Here is an 18,396-nt window from a genome sequence, read left to right as displayed (position 1 = left end):
TAAACCTCCATCTGGGTCACTGAAAACAGTTAATCTGACTCTGACTGTAAACATGTTTCCATTCATCCCTCGAGTCTTTACTCTGAAATACAGGAAATGACATCATGGCTCAAGCTGTCATTAAACCATTTCTTTATTTAACATTTTCATTTTTTATCTGCAGTCTGGGATCGTTTGTGTTCGGAGTATGAACTGAGATTCCTGAAAGTCTTGTCACACCGGTCACAGCTGTGTGTGTGTGACCATGTGTGCACTTGTATGGTTTCTCTCCTGTGTGGACTCGTTTGTGTGTTTTAAGCTCACCTGCAGTGGTGAACGATGACCCACACTGATCACAGAGGTTCTTTTTAACCCCACTGTGAATGACTTCATGGTGTTTTAACTCATGTGATCTGGTGAAGCTTCTCCTACATTCTTTGCAGTATTTCAGTTTGTCTCCAGTGTGTCTACGTTGATGTATTTTTAGGCTCTTTGCGTGACTGAAAGATTTTCCACAAAGGTCACAACAAAAGTCTTTCCCACCACCACAGCGATGACAGGGTTGAGAGCTGGACCCATCTGCACCGCTTTGCTTCTAAACAAAGACACAAAGACAGTATCGTGAACGTCGCCTGAAATAAAGAGCATCTCTGCCAACGTCCAATTACTTTTTACTCCAATTACTTTCTCAGTTCACATGGGATACGATAACTACAATACTACCACCATAATACTACAGTAATACTTAGTTAATGTTACACCATGCTAATATTTTCAGGGTACCAACACAGTGCTAAACTACTAATGTAACACTCCAATAATACTAATTTAATACTGCATTAGAAACACTGCAACTGTGCAGTTACAGTACTCAGCTGATTGGGACACAAGAAAAAACACTACTACCCCCATGACACTGCAATGATAATACAGGGAGTGCAGAATTATTAGGCAAATGAGTATTTTGTCCACATCATCCTCTGCATGCATGTTGTCTTACTCCAAGCTGTATAGGCTCGAAAGCCTACTACCAATTAAGCATATTAGGTGATGTGCATCTCTGTAATGAGAAGGGGTGTGGTCTAATGACATCAACACCCTATATCAGGTGTGCATAATTATTAGGCAACGTCCTTTCCTTTGGCAAAATGGGTCAAAAGAAGGACTTGACAGGCTCAGAAAAGTCAAAAATAGTGAGATATCTTGCAGAGGGATGCAGCAGTCTCAAAATTGCAAAGCTTCTGAAGCGTGATCATCGAACAATCAAGCGTTTCATTCAAAATAGTCAACAGGGTCGCAAGAAGCGTGTGGAAAAACCAAGGCGCAAAATAACTGCCCATGAACTGAGAAAAGTCAAGCGTGCAGCTGCCAAGATGCCACTTGTCACCAGTTTGGCCATATTTCAGAGCTGCAACATCACTGGAGTGCCCAAAAGCACAAGGTGTGCAATACTCAGAGACATGGCCAAGGTAAGAAAGGCTGAAAGACGACCACCACTGAACAAGACACACAAGCTGAAACGTCAAGACTGGGCCAAGAAATATCTCAAGACTGGTTTTTCTAAGGTTTTATGGACTGATGAAATGAGAGTGAGTCTTGATGGGCCAGATGGATGGGCCCGTGGCTGGATTGGTAAAGGGCAGAGAGCTCCAGTCCGACTCAGACGCCAGCAAGGTGGAGGTGGAGTACTGGTTTGGGCTGGTATCATCAAAGATGAGCTTGTGGGGCCTTTTCGGGTTGAGGATGGAGTCAAGCTCAACTCCCAGTCCTACTGCCAGTTTCTGGAAGACACCTTCTTCAAGCAGTGGTACAGGAAGAAGTCTGCATCCTTCAAGAAAAACATGATTTTCATGCAGGACAATGCTCCTTCACACGCGTCCAAGTACTCCACAGCGTGGCTGGCAAGAAAGGGTATAAAAGAAGAAAAACTAATGACATGGCCTCCTTGTTCACCTGATCTGGACCCCATTGAGAACCTGTGGTCCATCATCAAATGTGAGATTTACAAGGAGGGAAAACAGTACACCTCTCTGAACAGTGTCTGGGAGGCTGTGGTTGCTGCTGCACGCAATGTTGATGGTGAACAGATCAAAACACTGACAGAATCCATGGATGGCAGGCTTTTGAGTGTCCTTGCAAAGAAAGGTGGCTATATTGGTCGCTGATTTGTTTTTGTTTTGTCTTTGAATGTCAGAAATGTATATTTGTGAATGTGGAGATGTTATATTGGTTTCACTGGTAAAAATAAATAATTGAAATGGGTATATATTTGTTTTTTGTTAAGTTGCCTAATAATTATGCACAGTAATAGTCACCTGCACACACAGATATCCCCCTAAAATAGCTAAAACTAAAAACAAACTAAAAACTACTTCCAAAAACATTCAGCTTTGATATTAATGAGTTTTTTGGGTTCATTGAGAACATGGTTGTTGTTCAATAATAAAATTATTCCTCAAAAATACAACTTGCCTAATAATTCTGCACTCCCTGTATTAAATGAGTATTTTAACACTGATGTCTAAAAGTACTCGAGCTACAAGGAAGCAGTGATACTACAGCTAATGTGCTACAATGTCAATATGTAACGATACAACTTTGTTAACATAAGAGAAGATTACTGAATGGTTCGGTTTTGTACTCATTTTGTGTTTTATAGTATTCCACGTCCACCTGACAGAGGAATGAGCCGCTGTAAACCAAAGGTCATTTATGCTGAAATAACAACAAAACCATGATATACCACGAAACTCCCTGAAGATTAAATTACAGCAATTTTAGTTTTTCATGACTGTGTAAGCAAAAACCATGAATGAAATTAAAATCTGAATAATCACTCGGAGCTGCTTTTCCGTCCAGTAGAATTTCCAACATGTTAACACAATTTAATGAGCTGAGTTTTCCTAAACAGTCAGGCTGAAATTATAAGATAAAAATAAACATACATACCTCACAGTAACTGCACTTGTAGAGTCTCTTTCTGGTGTGGATCTGTTGGTGTCGTCTCAGGTAACGTGGAGCTTTAAAAGTCTTCTCACACAGGTCACATTTATAAGGTTTCTCCTCAGCGTGGGTAAACATGTGACTTTGTAACTGTACATCTGTTATAAACTGTTTGCCACGCTGATCACACCAGTACACAACGTGTCTGGTGTGAATGCGTAGGTGTCTATTTCGGCTGTCTCGCCGACTGAAAGTTTTTCCACAAATGTCACAGCTATATGTCTTAGTTCCAGAGTGGGTAACCAGATGCCTCTGTAAGCTGCAACTGCGATCAAAAGCTCTGTCACACTGATCACAGCTGTACGCTTTCACTCCACTGTAGACGAGTTGGTGTTTTCTTAGGCAACTATCCCAGGGAAAAGACTTTCCACACAAGTCACAGCTGAACGGTCTCTCTCCAGTGTGGATGACTTGATGCATTGTTAGTGAAGCTTTGCGAGAAAAATCCTTCCCACACTCGTCACAGCTGTAGTTTTTCTCTCTCTTTCTTCTGTGAGGTTTGTCGGCCTCCTGAGAGCGCTGACTTCTCGGTCCATGTTGGTCCTGCAGCGACAGAGATACAAACACAGGCAGTGAGTGAAATGCAGTCGCTGAACAAACTGAACCTTCAAAGTCCCTCCATTAACACTAATTTTAAACCTGAAGGTGGACTGTGGCACCAAACACCTAAAGGTCTCTTATCACCACCTACTGGTAACAGTAACACATTACATCCAACCTGGTGTTAAAAATAATGAATGACTGTTCAAACACACTAAAATCATGCCCATCCACCCTGCTTTACACAAATATTAATGCTAGCATGCTAACACACTCAGAATAGTAATACATGTTTACCAGGTCTATACTTTCTTATATTTATTTCCCCTGTTTCCTATCATATATTTGTATAATTTGCTAGTTTATTCAATCAATAAATCCAGTGTAATAGTTGCAAGCTTGGTTCAGTGAAGGAAAATGTCAGAGTTTGTAAACTAAGGTTATTTATTTTTCAACATTTACTCCCAACATTAAAAAAATTATCTGTACTTTATACTCCTTACATTTCCAAACAGATGTGTTACTTTTAATTTAAGGCCTTTGAGAGGAGTTATTTCATCACAGCTTAAACAGTAACACATGAAAGGCAATCCAGATGGTGTATTAATCACCAGAGTATGACACATGAAAATGAAAGAAAGAAAACTGTGGGCCATAGTCAGGGGTCAAAGTGGGCCAGTGTTTTTCATTTAGGCACAAAACTGGAATGACTGCAGCGCTCATACGTTGCTGTCACAGTACTTCAGCATCTAGCCACACACAAGATGAGCGAGCATAAATGGAGTAATAGTTTTTAAGTGGCAGCTAATTTCAAATGCAGCATTTTTATCAGCTCAACAAAAATTGGAAACGCACCAAATGTTTGTGTGCAGTTTGTCTAACAGTGTGTTGCTAGCTAAAGGTCCAGCTGCTGTATTTCACAGGGAGAAAAGTTAGCTTCAAACTAAAGGACCAGTCAAAACAAATCGAGGACCTTATTCCTAAACGAGGGGCTACCTCTGTAGCATGGACGTAAAAGAGTATGGAGAGAGTTTACGGATGTTATTGATATCAGTGATGGCCAAATGAAGCTTTCTGAAACACTGAAGCTTGTATTATAAGCAATGTAAGTCTAACAAGGGACAATGGTTGGAAATTAGCAACAGCTATAAACTCATGTGCAGTACATCAGTTTTATGTTTCATACTTGGACGGTGTTAAACTGCACTGTTCCTTTTAAATAAAGAATTATTATTATTATCATTGTTATTGAAAAAGGGTTCATTCCTCAAAGCCTTTCAACACAGTCGTCTTGGTGACATCTTCCAAAAACATGAAGAGTAACATGAACTTACAAATAAAGTGCTTCATTATAACTGCCCACTCTACAGAGCTCAGCTGGCAGCTTCTGTTTAATATTATGTGACAGTTCTGTCTGATATCAGGCTACCGTTTGTGGTGCTTTGAATGTGTATTTGTGTGTGTGTGGGTGTGTATATAAATTAAATGAAATCTATTTGGGGAAACAGTGGTATTTTTTCCTCACCTTCTGTGTTGAGCTCATCATTTTCTCTGTAGTAGCTGAGCTGAGTGCAAACGGCTGAAAATGTTGCTCTGCTGCTCCGTCAGACTTCTCTCCTCCTGCTGATCAGCTGGGACACAAAACAGATCTTTGTTAGGCTCCACACTGCACTGAACAGTCAAAGTGTCTCATATGTTCTTCTGACCTACTGCTGCACACTCTGGTTCAACTGCTGTACTGTGGAGGACAAAGAGGAAACTGTAGTGGGTGGTGAGGGTGCCAGAGCGGGCAATTGGCACTTCACTAACCCCCCTCAGAGACATTTATACTGGCAGACTTCAGCGGAAAGCCAGTATCATCATCAAGGACCCCTCGCACCCTGGACACTCACGTTTCCCCCTCCCACTGGTAAACGTTACAGATCCATCAGGTCAAAGATAATCAGACTCAATAGGAGCTTCTACCCACAGGCTGTCAAACAGGCCCTACCTCCACCCTGAATGAAGGTTAGCTGTGCTGTTAACACTCATGGACACTTGCACTGTACTTATTTATAAACAGTATTCATTATAGTATTTATTTATAAACTGTACTCATTATAGTATCAAATCAAAATTTATTTATAAGCACATTTAAAAACAACACGGGTTGAGCCAAAGTGCTGTACATAGTAGAGATAAAATAGTAAACATACATAGTAATTTTTCTAACAGACTAGTCTAGAGAGTGCAAATGTGTTTTCAAGCGGGTTTTAAAAATGTCGAGTGTTGGCGAAGACCTAATGTGAAGGGGCAGAGTGTTCCAGAGTTTGGGTGCAGCGCTCGCAAAAGCTCGGTCACCTCTGTTTTCCCGTCTAGTTCTGGCAATAGTCAGAAGCAACTAATCTGCAGATCTAAGGGCTCTAGTTGGATTATTTTTTGTCAAACAGTCTGCAGGCTCAAGCACACAATGAATTCAAACAGAAGTAAAAAAACAAAAAACTGGACACTGAAAAATTTAACAAGGTGATGTGGGAGGGGACAAAGGGAAGCAGCACTGAATTATCATCAATGAAAGAGCAGAGATTGCAAAATAAATCAGGAAAGGACTTCAAACTTACTGAGACTAAGGCCTCTGTTACAAATCTGTCTCATACAAAAACATGTTGTACAGGTACAGTATGGTAAGCGCTCATAGTAATTCATAAGCCGGCTCTACCTGAACCCCTTCAATATTTAAAAGTTTGTCCATCCATCCATCCATCCATCCATCTTCATCCGCTTTATCCGAGGCCGGGTCGCGGGGGCAGCAGCCTAGGCAAAGAGGCCCAGACCTCCCTCTCCCCAGCCACCTCCTCCAGCTTATCCGGGGGAACACCAAGGCGTTCCCAGGCCAGCCGAGTGATATAATCTCTCCAGCGTGTCCTGGGTCTGCCCCGGGGCCTCCTCCCGGTGGGACATGCCTGGAACACCTCACCCAGGAGGCGCCCAGGGGGCATCCTTGTCAGATGCTCGAACCACCTCAGCTGGCTCCTTTCGATGTGAAGCAGCAGCGGCTCTACTCTGAGCCCCTCCCGGATGGCCGAACTTCTCACCCTATCTCTAAGGGAGAGGCCAGCCACCCTTCGGAGGAAGCTCATTTCTGCCGCTTGTATCCGCGATCTCGTTCTTTCGGTCACTACCCACAGCTCGTGGCCATAGGTGAGGGTAGGGACGTAGATCGACCGGTAAATTGAGAGCTTCGCTTTTACACTCAGCTCCCTCTTCACCACGACGGACCAGTGCAGCGTCTGCATTACTGCAGCTGCAGCCCCAATCCGTCTGTCGATCTCCGGCTCCCTTCTCCCATCACTCGCGAACAAGACCCCGAGATACTTGAACTCCTCCACTTGGGGCAGGAACTCATCCCCGACCCGGAGTGGGCACTCCATCCTTTTCCGGCTGAGAACCATGGCCTCAGATTTGGAGGTGCTGATCCTCATTCCCGTTGCTTCACACTCGGCTGCGAACCGTTCCAGTGCGAGCTGGAGGCCCCCACCCGATGAAGCCAACAGAACCACATCATCCGCAAAAATCAGAGATGAGATTCTGAGGCCACCAAAGCGAAAGCCCTCCGCCACTTGACTGCGCCTAGAAATCCTGTCCATAAAAATTATGAACAGAACCGGAGACAAAGGGCAGCCCTGGCGGAGCCCATCACCCACCGGGAACGAGTCCGACTTATTGCCGGCAATGCGGACCAAGCTCTTGCAATGGTTGTATAGGGATCGAATGGCCCGTAGCAATGGGCCAGACACCCCATACTCCCGCAACACCTCCCACAGGACACCCCGAGGGACACGGTCGAATGCCTTCTCCAAGTCCACAAAACACATGTAGACTGGTTGGGCAAACTCCCATGCACCCTCAAGTATCCTCGAGAGGATAAAGAGCTGGTCCAGTGTTCCACGACCAGGACGAAAACCGCATTGTTCCTCCTGTATCCGAGGTTCGACTAGCGGACGAACTCTCCTTTCCAGCACCCTGGCATAGACTTTCCCAGGGAGGCTGAGGAGTGTGAGCCCCCTGTAGTTGGAACACACCCTCCGGTCCCCCTTCTTAAAAGTTTGTGTTTTTTTAATTGCAGTCAGAGTGTGGCTGCTAAAGATGAAAACACATACAGAATGTAAACTGAGCTTGGAGACCTTTGGAAAAGTAGAGATGAGTTTATCCACTGATCCACATCACTTTACCCGGATGTTTTCTTTCAAGCTGGATGATGACTCCTCTCTCCCTCACTCCAGTTCCAGCTTCGCAGACCAGTTGCCCTCTGAGGTCACAGTGATCATCAGAGGCAGGAGACGGGAAATTCAGATCGGTTTCTTCCATCTTTTATCTCCATGTTTAGAAAAACACTCCTAAAATACCCAAGCAAATAAATATTATTAAAGATTTACACACTTTCTGTGGGTAGGATTTCATTTTCAGCCAGCACCCCTGTTAAATTTGACTGGCGTCTGTCTCATTTATATCCAAGAAGCAACACTTTGAAGCAGATCATGTTTTCTTTGATCACTTGTAGCTCAATGGATAAACATTTTTGCATTTATGATCAGGTTCCCCAGTTTGAGACACACTTGCACAAGCACACAGATGACCAATATCTCACAGTGGTTTAACACAGATCTGTCTGGGTTAAAGTACAGACATCGAACACTATGAGAGACTGAGGCAACTATCATCCTTGCATTTAGCAAGTAACCATGGACATAAACAATTCAAGTTCCAAATCATGTCAGTGTGTTTATTGTAAGGCAGATTAATATGCATGCTAGGTTGAACCCACCCGAGAGATTCATAAAGTTTTATCTACAAATTCCTTAAAAACTTTTTTGCTTTATAGTCGCACAAATGTTGACCATGAAAGCTTTTTGTAGTGACCTATGCTGCCTTCACCTACAAAGTCCAGAGCACATGTTGGTATAGGCTACACCACATAGCTGCTACAGTTATATTACATCACTGGTTTGGGTATAATCGTTATCATGAGACTATGTAACAAGAGCATATGATCTGTTGATAAAACTCACTGTTATGAAGATAGATTGGTTCCAGTGTGTTCATGAAATGCTGGGTTTATCCATCTTCTGGGCCGTGCCTACAGTGGAGTTCGGAAGATTTCCTTGTGAGTGAGCTGGTGGTGAAGATCTCTGTTAAAAACCCAAAGGACAGCATTACATTTTTGATATTAAAAGTAACTCTGGACTTCTGTGGAGTGTGCAGCTGATCTCATTACTGTCTAAAAATGGAGAACAAAACCTAAGAAGTGCTGAATTATTCAGAAAATACAGAGTATTAGAGTAACAGGTGTGTAGCATGCTAACTAGCTAGCAGCAAGCCTCTAACACAGTGTGTATGCTAGCAGCTAATCTAGCAAACAAATTAACAGAGTGATTTTAGGTTTTGTAGAAGATAAGATGATAAGCTGTGTGTCTTTTTTATAATGACGTGGTTGTATTAACCTTAACTGACCGAGTAGTCAGTCGAGGTAAACCCATTAACAGATAAACTGGATCAGTCTGGCTACCTAAAAAGTGTACGGGAGCCTGAAGTCACGGCTCCAAAAGTGCAACGTGCAGCTCCCACAAGCGGGATATTTTGGCTTCATTTTTGCACAATGGGAGGAAGTGCTGTTGTGTCTTTCATCTATTATACACTCATTGCTCCACACAAGCACATTAACATTACTGACACTTGCTGGCACTCTATAAATAGTGGGCATTTCAAGGGTCTTACCTGTAAGCACTGGTATATCCACCAAAAAAGAAAGGATGTAAAGTAGTGACTGCCATGTAGCTGCAAATGGTCTGCTGAAAAGAGGCAAAAAAGCTGAGGTGTCTGCTCAAAACATACTGCTGCTGGGAGGTTTTGAACCAGGACCGCTAACGCCTTCTCTACTCTCTGAGCTAAACGTGGGCTACCGCCGGCTCTATGAACAAAACTTACATTTTTCGTGTACAATGAGAAGTTAAAACCGCCGTTTCTTCCTGTTACAAAACCTTGTGTAACTGAAAACTATCTACAAAGGAAAACTAACAAATGGCAATGAGGAAAATAGGTATGTTTTGATGTCTAAATTGTGTGGATGGAGCGGGAAATGAGTGAGTTAGGAGCGTTTGTTGGGAGATGAAGAACAGACTGAGAGATTGAAGCGAAGTTGTGTGTGAAAAATTGAAGAATTGCCCTGTTCCCAGGCAATTCTGCTATATTTAAAGCGCACACCCGCGCTCCCTGCTGCTGCACGCTCCCTGCTGTCTGCAGGTGGGGACGTGTCAGCTGTGCTTGTTTTAAAGTGCTTTATAACTCAGCATCATCATGATCATGATGACACTGTGCGCACAATCACCTCATTGACTCAACATGCACTGCCAGCTAACCTGACTGTGTCTCCATGGCAACATATACAGGCATGTACATATATGTTATGTACATACATGTTATTTGCTATGTAAACAGCTTCCAAAGATAGCAGCATAGCTCTCTGCAGCTGTAACACTTTCACTGTCTGCAAATCATTTCAAATTTGCTCATTTCATCAAGAAAGAATGTGCACTTTAAATGGACCAAATTTGCCGCCATTTGATGGGTTACAGGGGCAGGTTTCAAATACCAAGGTTGAAGTTTCCAATCAGCTGGTGCACATGTGGTTATGTGCCTCCTCAGGTTTTCATCCACAGCCTGCAAAGCGCTGCATTGTGTAAACCTCTACCTTGCTCCGTACTTGAATCCTGCTCTCGTTTTTCGCCCCAGCCCACTGCAATTCAAACCCAAGCGAAACACTTTTCTTTTTTGCACACTCATACAATTCACTCAACTCCACTTTACAATGCACTTTCTATTATACTCTTACTCTTTCATTTCTCACCTCGCTACCTTCTTATATCATCAAAAAACATTACCTCTCGGACTTTGCTCAATTTTATTACTAACAAATCAGGACAAAAATCAAAAGACAAAACAGACAAACATCAAATCATAACAATGTTTCATGTAAATACTCTGCTGGTCTGTCTTCCCAGCCTTAGTTCCGCTGCCTGTCATGTGGCTAATGACAAAGGTCAATACATCACTTGGCAGGTCTTGAGTTAGGCGGGGCTGTCTGTGCTGATTTTGCCATCACAGGCAGAGCCTGTGGCCCATGTTGGTGAAAGATGGCACAAAGCAAAGGTGGCATCTTCATGCGACAGGGTGTTGCAGCCATGCTCAGTCAGCACTTTAAATACAACAAATTTGCCCTGATTGGCCGCTGTGGCGAGTGGCGCTAAGCAGCGGCCTGGCAGGCTGGAAACACAGTGCTGGTTGGATCCCAAGGGAGCGCACCTAGATCCCTATGTTCACCTGCTAGTGGGTTAGCCTGTAGAAGCCAAATGTGGACAAGGTTGCGTCGCTCCAGGCTTTTTGGTTGTCCTGGAGCCCTGTATGTAGCTGGCACTCACCTTCTTAAGAGCAGAAAAAGTAAATCCTCTTTTATACATGTTACTAATATGATTTTAAGCAGCACATTGGGTTAAATAACATCAGCGCATACAGACATCAGTGGGAAGAAACAAGCGTGTTTGTGAACGAGCTCCTTCAGGACTGTGATGGAAGACACTACAACATGTTTACCAATGACCTCAAAGTGTTAATGAAGAAGACTGAAGACATGGTGCAAAAAAACAAAGAAACATTCCTCATCTTCACTGAAGAGAACACAAAGACAAGAAAAACAAGAGCACTGGGAGAAGAAAGAAAGAAAATGGCAGGACAATCAGCACAGAGAAATTAAACCTGTCAGGAGGAGGAAGAAAAGCAGAAAAAGCTCCAAGAGGAATTGGAGCAGAAGAGAAAAATATGAAAAACAAAAGAAGATGATCGAATCAGAAGAGAGCTTGAAGAAAAAGAACAAAATGAATTAGAGGAAAGCTACAAGAGAAAAATGGAGGACATGAAAAAAAAGATAAAATACAACAACAAAAGAAAAAACATACTGGAGAATGCAATCTATTACAAGAAGTCTCAAGTCAGAAAGAAAAAGAAATGAAAGAAGAAATGGAGAAACAAGAGGAAAAAAATACTTACAAAGCTTCAAGATTTTAAGCAGGAAATAGAGAAATATGAAAACAAAAGAAAATCAAATTGGAAAAAAAAAGAAAGAAAAAAAGAGAAAAATGGAGAGTATGAAAAAAACGATAAAGAGGAGGACATAAAATTTCAGAGTGAAATACACCAAAGACTTTAAAGACTCATAGAAAAACAGAATGAGGAGCTGAAGCAAAAGAACAGCATGAAAACGAAATACAACAGGAAAAATATACCAAAGAGTAAAAGAGTATACCAAACAACAAACTACACGAATGCTCACATTAAAAAGACAAACTACTCGAAGAGCTGAATGAAAAAGAAAACAAAGAATTATAGAAAAAGAAAAAGATGAACTTGAAAAGCTGAAAAACAACAAAATCAATCACATCTGATTGTCTTTCTGTGTCAAAATCATTCTCATACATTCTGGGGCCTACATATCCATAAACTGGATGTTTTACATCACTCCAGCTCTTTAAATCTTTCAGGTGATGAAGATTTCGTTATTTTTTTTCTTTTTGAAAGACTAAGAGTTCAGTATCACTTAGTATTTCTAAGTGATAAAATTAATATTGTATTATTATTTACCTAAAACCACATGAAGCTGTTTTTTTTACATAATCCATTCTGAAATCATTTAGCTTCACTTTAACTCTTTTTGGGAGTTTTTTTTTTTTCATGGAATTATCCATAAAATGGTGTGTAACTGCACTCACCCACTCGGGTAACACCATCATAATATCATCTCATGGTTTCAGTGGTGTGGAAACTGAAATTTCTAAGGTTTCGAATGAATGATGGTCATGGTTAAAGGAAATATCGGAAATAGAAAAGGAGATTGGCCCAGAACTGCTGAGAATTGGAGAATATACGAAGAAATTACACTTCAAAGCTGTAAAGGCAATGTGGGGTGAGACACTATATGTTCACTGTAGTTATTATTAATCAACAATCATTATTAATCAGAGTGAGGCCAGGAGGTCTTAAACTGCTACTTGTTAAAAACAAAATCTGAGTTGCTTTGAAAGGTTTTTAGCAGCAGTTTACAAATGAAATCATGTGATGATCAGAAACAGAGTCTGTCAAGGAGTTAATGTCGAAAGCAAATATAGAAACCCTATAGAAATGTGACTACTCAAGCTGTTTTAGTTTAAATGATTTACAGTCTCTGTGTGTGTTCCCCTACTCTCCCTGCATCTCTGCACTGTCTGATGAATTTAAAAAATGATAACTTAAAATATCAGATGTAAAATTTGGTCAACTGAAACCAGTGTGATCATATCTAAGAATAATTGAACCCTGAAAAGTTAAATTAAAAAACAAAACAAAACTAATACGGGTTTAAGAAGATTAAAAAAAATCTGACAACAAACACTGATGTTGAGGTTGAGTTTAAAAAGAACTTCAAAATAGGAGGCTTCTCTGCTGGGGTGGGGGTTATAAGTATACACACATATAATAATAGTATAATTATTCTCAAGGGGGAGCTCTTAGGAAGACCTGTCATATAAACAGCCATGTTTGTAGTCAGCACTGCATGAGAAAGTATATTTAACAGGGTGCCAAGAGTGGAGCTGCAGTATTGTATAAGGAAGTCAGGATGTCTGTTTCATCTGATTTTTTACCTTTGTTTTTATTATTACACCAAATCATGAAAAACGTAAGTAAGAAAACCACAGATTGAAAAATGACAAAGAAATACTATTTATACCTCTAATGAATCCATTTTCCAAAAATAAAGAACTCGTTATAGCTTGCTTTCAGTTGTAATGAAATAAACCAAGGTGTTCTTGGCTGGACAGGCAGTTCAGGTGCAGGTGTGCTCTCAAATTCAGTTTTCATGGTGATACTGTATCGATACAGTAATATGAAAAATATAGTGCAACTCATTTTCCCTTTTCAAATATTATTGATAAATTAAACATTTGTACTTCTTGGGAAATTCTTTCAGTGTAGGAATTTTGCAGAGGGTTCGCTAATGAAGGGAGTTTGTCTGAATAAACAACAGACTGACATCCAAACAACCCAAATTATTCTTTATTTAAATCATTCAGGAATAATGATGTCAGAGGAAGACTAAATATATCAGTTGCATCATGGTAAGCATTGGGGGGAAAAACAGTAGGAACATTCATGCAGAAACACAGCAGGTGAAGACACAAATATCAAATATTTGCTTGTTTTTTTTTATTAACATATATATGATTGACTTTACTTGGGCACTTAGATATTTAATAGTGTGGTAATGATGACCACATTAAGTGTTATTTAGGCTATTTTTAGTTTTCAGACTGTAGTGCCTTTTCAGAACACACAGCAACATTTAAATGTATGAATTTATTATTAGAAAAGGCAGTGTTGTTACAGAGAGGCTGATCAGTGTAAACACGCAGCCTTACATTGTATTTAAAACCAAAAAAGAAGAATGGAATGTCAGAGCTGAAGGTGAGGACACAAGGAAGGAATCACCCACATGATTTCCATAACAAATATTTCTGATGTATTTTAAATAAAACTTAGAACAAATGATGGGAAGTTGGTTGAGAAATCAGCCTGCTTGGCATTAAAAATGGACAGGGACAGATTAGAGTAAAAAGATCAGATTAGGTTTGTGATTTCTTTGTGATCAGTAAGTCAAAATGATTTTCCGAGTTAGTCTTTACTTTTTTTGCTTTAAGTTCCAGTTAGTTTGTGTTGGCTTTAACTGCAGCTCGTGCCAAAGCACTAACACCAATAACCAGACTCCCAAAAATACCAACAGGTAGTGCTGTTGCTGCTGCTTCATCTACCTTCTGCACCTGCAAGGGAAACATAATTGCTTTAGTTTGGGTCCCACGAACATAATCAGAGGCATTTAAACTCTATTCATATTTTTTAGAATAATGCATTTTTACACTATTTTGAACTCCTTAAGTTAACACAAGAATTTACATTTATAACCCAGCAAAAATGGGAAACATTAGGATTGTATCTCCAGTCCAGAATCATTCAGTATGATGACAGAAACTGCATCATAGATGCATTTTTTTAATATACAACAGTGGTTCAGGCAGACAGTCTTTTACAAAACAAGAATTACTAATGAGATTATTGCTATTGTAGCAAAATTAATATTATATATTAATATTGCTTTGTTAATCACTGTTAGTAGCCAGTCACATTATATGGTGCTACTATAAATAGTAGCTGCCATATGAGCATCTCTGACCTGTTGCAGTACACATCCAAACCTTCGGACTGTCTTCGGTAGCTGTTACAGGTAGGAGTCACGTACATGTCACTGCTGCCTCGGCCTGAATTGGCTCCACTTTTGTTTATTGTGTTCCTCATGTTTTTGCAGAGATTACCTACGGACTGTTTCCTCTGAAGCCTTCTACCGATTGCTGGTATGTTTTTATTTTGTATGCTGTATGCTTATTATTTTACCTGGTAGTAAACAGGTGTTTATAGGTTGTAGCTGCAGAAGCCTCCTATTGACCACTTTGCTTGTCAATTGGGCAACGCCGTTTGAATAGTATGTAACTTTCATTTGTTACGATCTTAGCATTACTTCTGTCATAATTGTCTTTTTGCGACTTTTATGATGCATTACAGGAAGTCTGGGCCTGAGTGGGTGGCTGATAGCTTTATAGTGGGGCTGCTCCTGCTTCTCTGGGCTACGTTTACAGAAGTGCTGCTGATTTGCCGTTTTGCATCCACTTTTTGGGGTTTTTTTGTTGAAGTTTTTAAGCTTTGCCTTGTTGCCTTATTTGGCCCTCATGTTTGCTTTGCCTGCAACACTCTGGTTTTTAGAATAGCATTTGAGCCATCTGTGCAATATATGAAAGACTGTTAATGTGCATTTTAATGCATTCAATTATTTATTTTAAAACAGTTGTATGTTTAACAATTCGTAATAGTACTATGAAGTTATCTGCTCTAAACTGACAATTTAATTTATTTTGTTTGTACATTTGGTTTTTGAATGTTTGATTTGTAGATCCTCATTTTTATGTTACACCACTGGGAGGAGGCCCATTGTCTAGCTGCAGATCACCAGTGTGTTTCTGCAGCAGGGTTAACCACAGCGGAGGATCTGGGTTTTGTTTTGGATATGTTAAGAACTTGTGTTTCATTTATTCATAAGCAGATCGCCTAAAGTGGAGGTGACTGGGTGGTGGGAGCTTCTGTGTGCAGTGAATATTTATGCGCCCCTGGTTTGAGCTGCAACATAGTGTGAGCGTTGCATGTATGAGTTTCTGATTTTCTGGACCTGTCCTCATCTGGCATCCCATTCATCTACTGGTAAACCACAGGTCTGAATTTTACAGTACATGAACGACTGATTCATCGGCTCTTTTATGAGACATTTGTTAATAGCTGTCAATAAATTGTTTGTTTTATCTTGAACCTCATCTCTGTCTCATGCCTAATAGACCAAAGTGTCTTCTTGATAATTAGCATGGTTTCAAACTAAATATTGTCTGGGTGAAATTCCCAGGGTGGCGTTGTCGGCTTTTCCCTTTAATTGTAAAGAGCTTTTGAGCTTCCACTCGCTGCACTGCCATTTTCAGTGTGTGCTTGCAACATCATTGGTTATTTGGTCTTTTACTTATCATTCCCACCACTTCGTGCTGCCACAGTATTAAGAAAGCAAAAGGTTTTTTGTTTGTTTGTTTGTGTGTTTAATTTCTTTTTGTGTTTTTTTAACAGTAACACTTGATTTACAACAGCATGTAGCTGTTCAGTAAACTGGTTGTGTTTCTAAACAAAACGTAGACAGTTCTTCCTTTGAAATATGCCCCAAACTATAAATATGCAACCCTGATTCACACCAGTAAAATTCGAACTGAGTTGCTGAGTTTGTGCTGACCTTTGTGAGTGGCATTGCAGACCTACATCTGAAATCATTACTGTCATTTTGTGCAGTTCAACCCACCTGCTGAGACATGGCTACACCGTAACGCATCTCATTGGCAAAGTGTTCACAGTTACTCTCTTTGAGGTTGTACTTCCGCACTTTGCCAACCAATGCAAGGGCATCCTTCACAATCTCCTTAGCTGGACGGGGTTTATACTTCACATCCAAACTGTTCTTGACTTGCCATTTGTCATTTCCAGCCACAGACTCCAGCTTCTCCTTCATCACACGGCCCTCCACAGTTTGGGAAGACACTGCCTTGGAGCCTGGACTAAGGTCTGCAGCTTTAAGGTCAAAAATATCAAAGAGGAAAAAACTGGATCATTTGCAGACAGTTTATATACTAAAAATCCCATCAGATTTTTCTCTTTAGTACGGTAATTTAACTAGTTTGTACTAAACAAGAAGCTACTGTCTGAAAACTGCATGTCAAATACAGGCTGTCAGATAAATTACATTTTCTTCCACTCAGAGTAAGAATATGGAGGAGTAAGGTGAGTCAGCTGTGTGAAAGACTTACCTGGCACTCCAAAGTGAACAACAAAGCCATCACCAACATACACAGCCCAGTGCGCATACAGGCCACGAGAGATCTCAATCAGGTCCCCGGGCTGTGGTTTCTTATTATCACAAGAAAGAAAAACTTTGACATCAATAGTTTTTTGGTAACTATTGCAGCACATTTGATGAGATGAGACTCTTCGACATAATCTAGATTAAACAGAAACGACATATTTAGTGGAATTTCCGAACCTGTACTGGCGGCATAACGGTGCTTTTCTCCTTGGACAACAGACAGATTTAATTTTCCTGATGACTCTCAGAACCTGCAAAACAAATACACAAAAATGTAAAGCAAATATAAATTTATAACTCTTTATCATCTCAAGCCAAATGCAATAAAGATTCCCTCTATAATGTCATTATATTTTTCTTTACCATGTGGTATTCACACATAATTTAGAAAATAATACACATATGCTTTGAGTGCTCAGAGTACAAAAGCACAATATAAAAACTATTCCATTAAATTTACATTATTCTTTGTAATAATTAAGCATGTTGTGCTAAGGTGTAGATTACATCTTCAACAACAACTCAGTTCAGTGTTAAGGTCCATCCATCGTAATACATAAGCTCTGTAAAGCTTTCCTTTCTTAAAAGTTATATTTAGTTTGTCATTTATAAATCATTCACATGCTGTTGAAATATGCTGCATCATAAACAGGAGTTTTTCTAAAACAGGTAACTTTCATGAAAGTTTTCACAATCTACACACTTCAACCCACTAAAAGTGGTGAAACTCCAAAGATCATCATGGCATCATGGAACGAGTCTTCATTATGACTTTCATCACAGTTTAGGTTACACCGATTCTTTAATGGGTTATTATTCTCCAATATATTCAAAAGTTATGAACCTATTGAGGTCATGAACTGGAGCCATAGATGACTAAAATGAACCTGAAAAATCATGAGCTGCAAAAAATGTTTGACATGCAAATACTTCAAAACTATTCACAAAAACAAGTCCACAGAAGTGGAACAGGTTTTCTTTAGCTTGCAGAAGAGCTGAATGCAAGCGCATTCTTTATAATACATAAATAAAATCTACAAAAAGTTCTGAGACAAAGCTGCATAACAAGCTGCTACCTTACAGTTATTACTGCATCACGACACAAAGTGAAAGTATAGTTTAGTCATATACAGTAAATAGGTGTGGTTTTCTTTAACTGTCAGTGTACTTGCAGAAGCCTGTAGTGTAAAGGTCACTATGATGACTGATTTGTTACTGAGTGTGTTGGGCTGTAACTACAGCAACATACACAGTGTGTTTTAGACTTACAATTATCTGTTTAACTCTGATGTGCTATACTTACTAACATCTCTAAT

The 18,396-nt window shown here is 40.2% G+C and overlaps 2 protein-coding genes across 2 annotated transcripts; both read right to left on the bottom strand.

Moving 5' to 3' along the window:
- LOC146381924 (uncharacterized) lies at positions 1–8,679 on the bottom strand. Its single transcript, XM_084938692.1, has 5 exons — positions 8,571–8,679; positions 7,734–7,898; positions 5,048–5,153; positions 2,929–3,525; positions 1–574 (listed from the first exon to the last, which is right to left on the bottom strand). Exons 3-5 carry the CDS (start codon positions 5,066–5,068, stop codon positions 134–136), a joined length of 1,059 nt encoding a protein of 352 aa, XP_084794818.1. The 5' UTR covers positions 5,069–5,153; positions 7,734–7,898; positions 8,571–8,679; the 3' UTR covers positions 1–133.
- Positions 8,680–16,513: 7,834 nt separating this feature from the next.
- LOC146381923 (phospholipase A and acyltransferase 3-like) lies at positions 16,514–17,272 on the bottom strand. The gene is made up of 3 exons (XM_084938646.1): positions 17,258–17,272; positions 17,025–17,124; positions 16,514–16,788 (listed from the first exon to the last, which is right to left on the bottom strand). The coding sequence occupies exons 1-3, from the start codon at positions 17,270–17,272 to the stop codon at positions 16,514–16,516; spliced, it is 390 nt and encodes a 129-aa protein (XP_084794772.1).
- Between the last annotated feature and the right edge of the window lie 1,124 nt (positions 17,273–18,396).

The sequence above is a fragment of the Perissodus microlepis genome, chromosome 8 (genome assembly GCF_051167445.1).
Source record: "Perissodus microlepis isolate ML-2025 ecotype Zambia chromosome 8, ASM5116744v1, whole genome shotgun sequence".
Taxonomy (NCBI): domain Eukaryota; kingdom Metazoa; phylum Chordata; class Actinopteri; order Cichliformes; family Cichlidae; genus Perissodus; species Perissodus microlepis.
The sequence above is the reverse complement of the archived record's forward strand: the minus strand, read 5'-3'. Positions and strand labels throughout refer to the sequence as shown.

Excerpts from the sequence above, each read along its gene's own strand:
- LOC146381924 (XM_084938692.1), bottom strand. The coding sequence starts at position 5,068 with ATGATGAGCTCAACACAGAAG. Across the intron at positions 3,526-5,047 it reads TGATGAGCTCAACACAGAAG|GACCAACATGGACCGAGAAG; the intron begins GTGAGGAAAAAA and ends CTGTCGCTGCAG. Across the intron at positions 575-2,928 it reads ACAAGTGCAGTTACTGTGAG|AAGCAAAGCGGTGCAGATGG; the intron begins GTATGTATGTTT and ends GTCTTTGTTTAG.
- LOC146381923 (XM_084938646.1), bottom strand. Across the intron at positions 16,789-17,024 it reads TGTTCACTTTGGAGTGCCAG|CTGCAGACCTTAGTCCAGGC; the intron begins GTAAGTCTTTCA and ends TTGACCTTAAAG.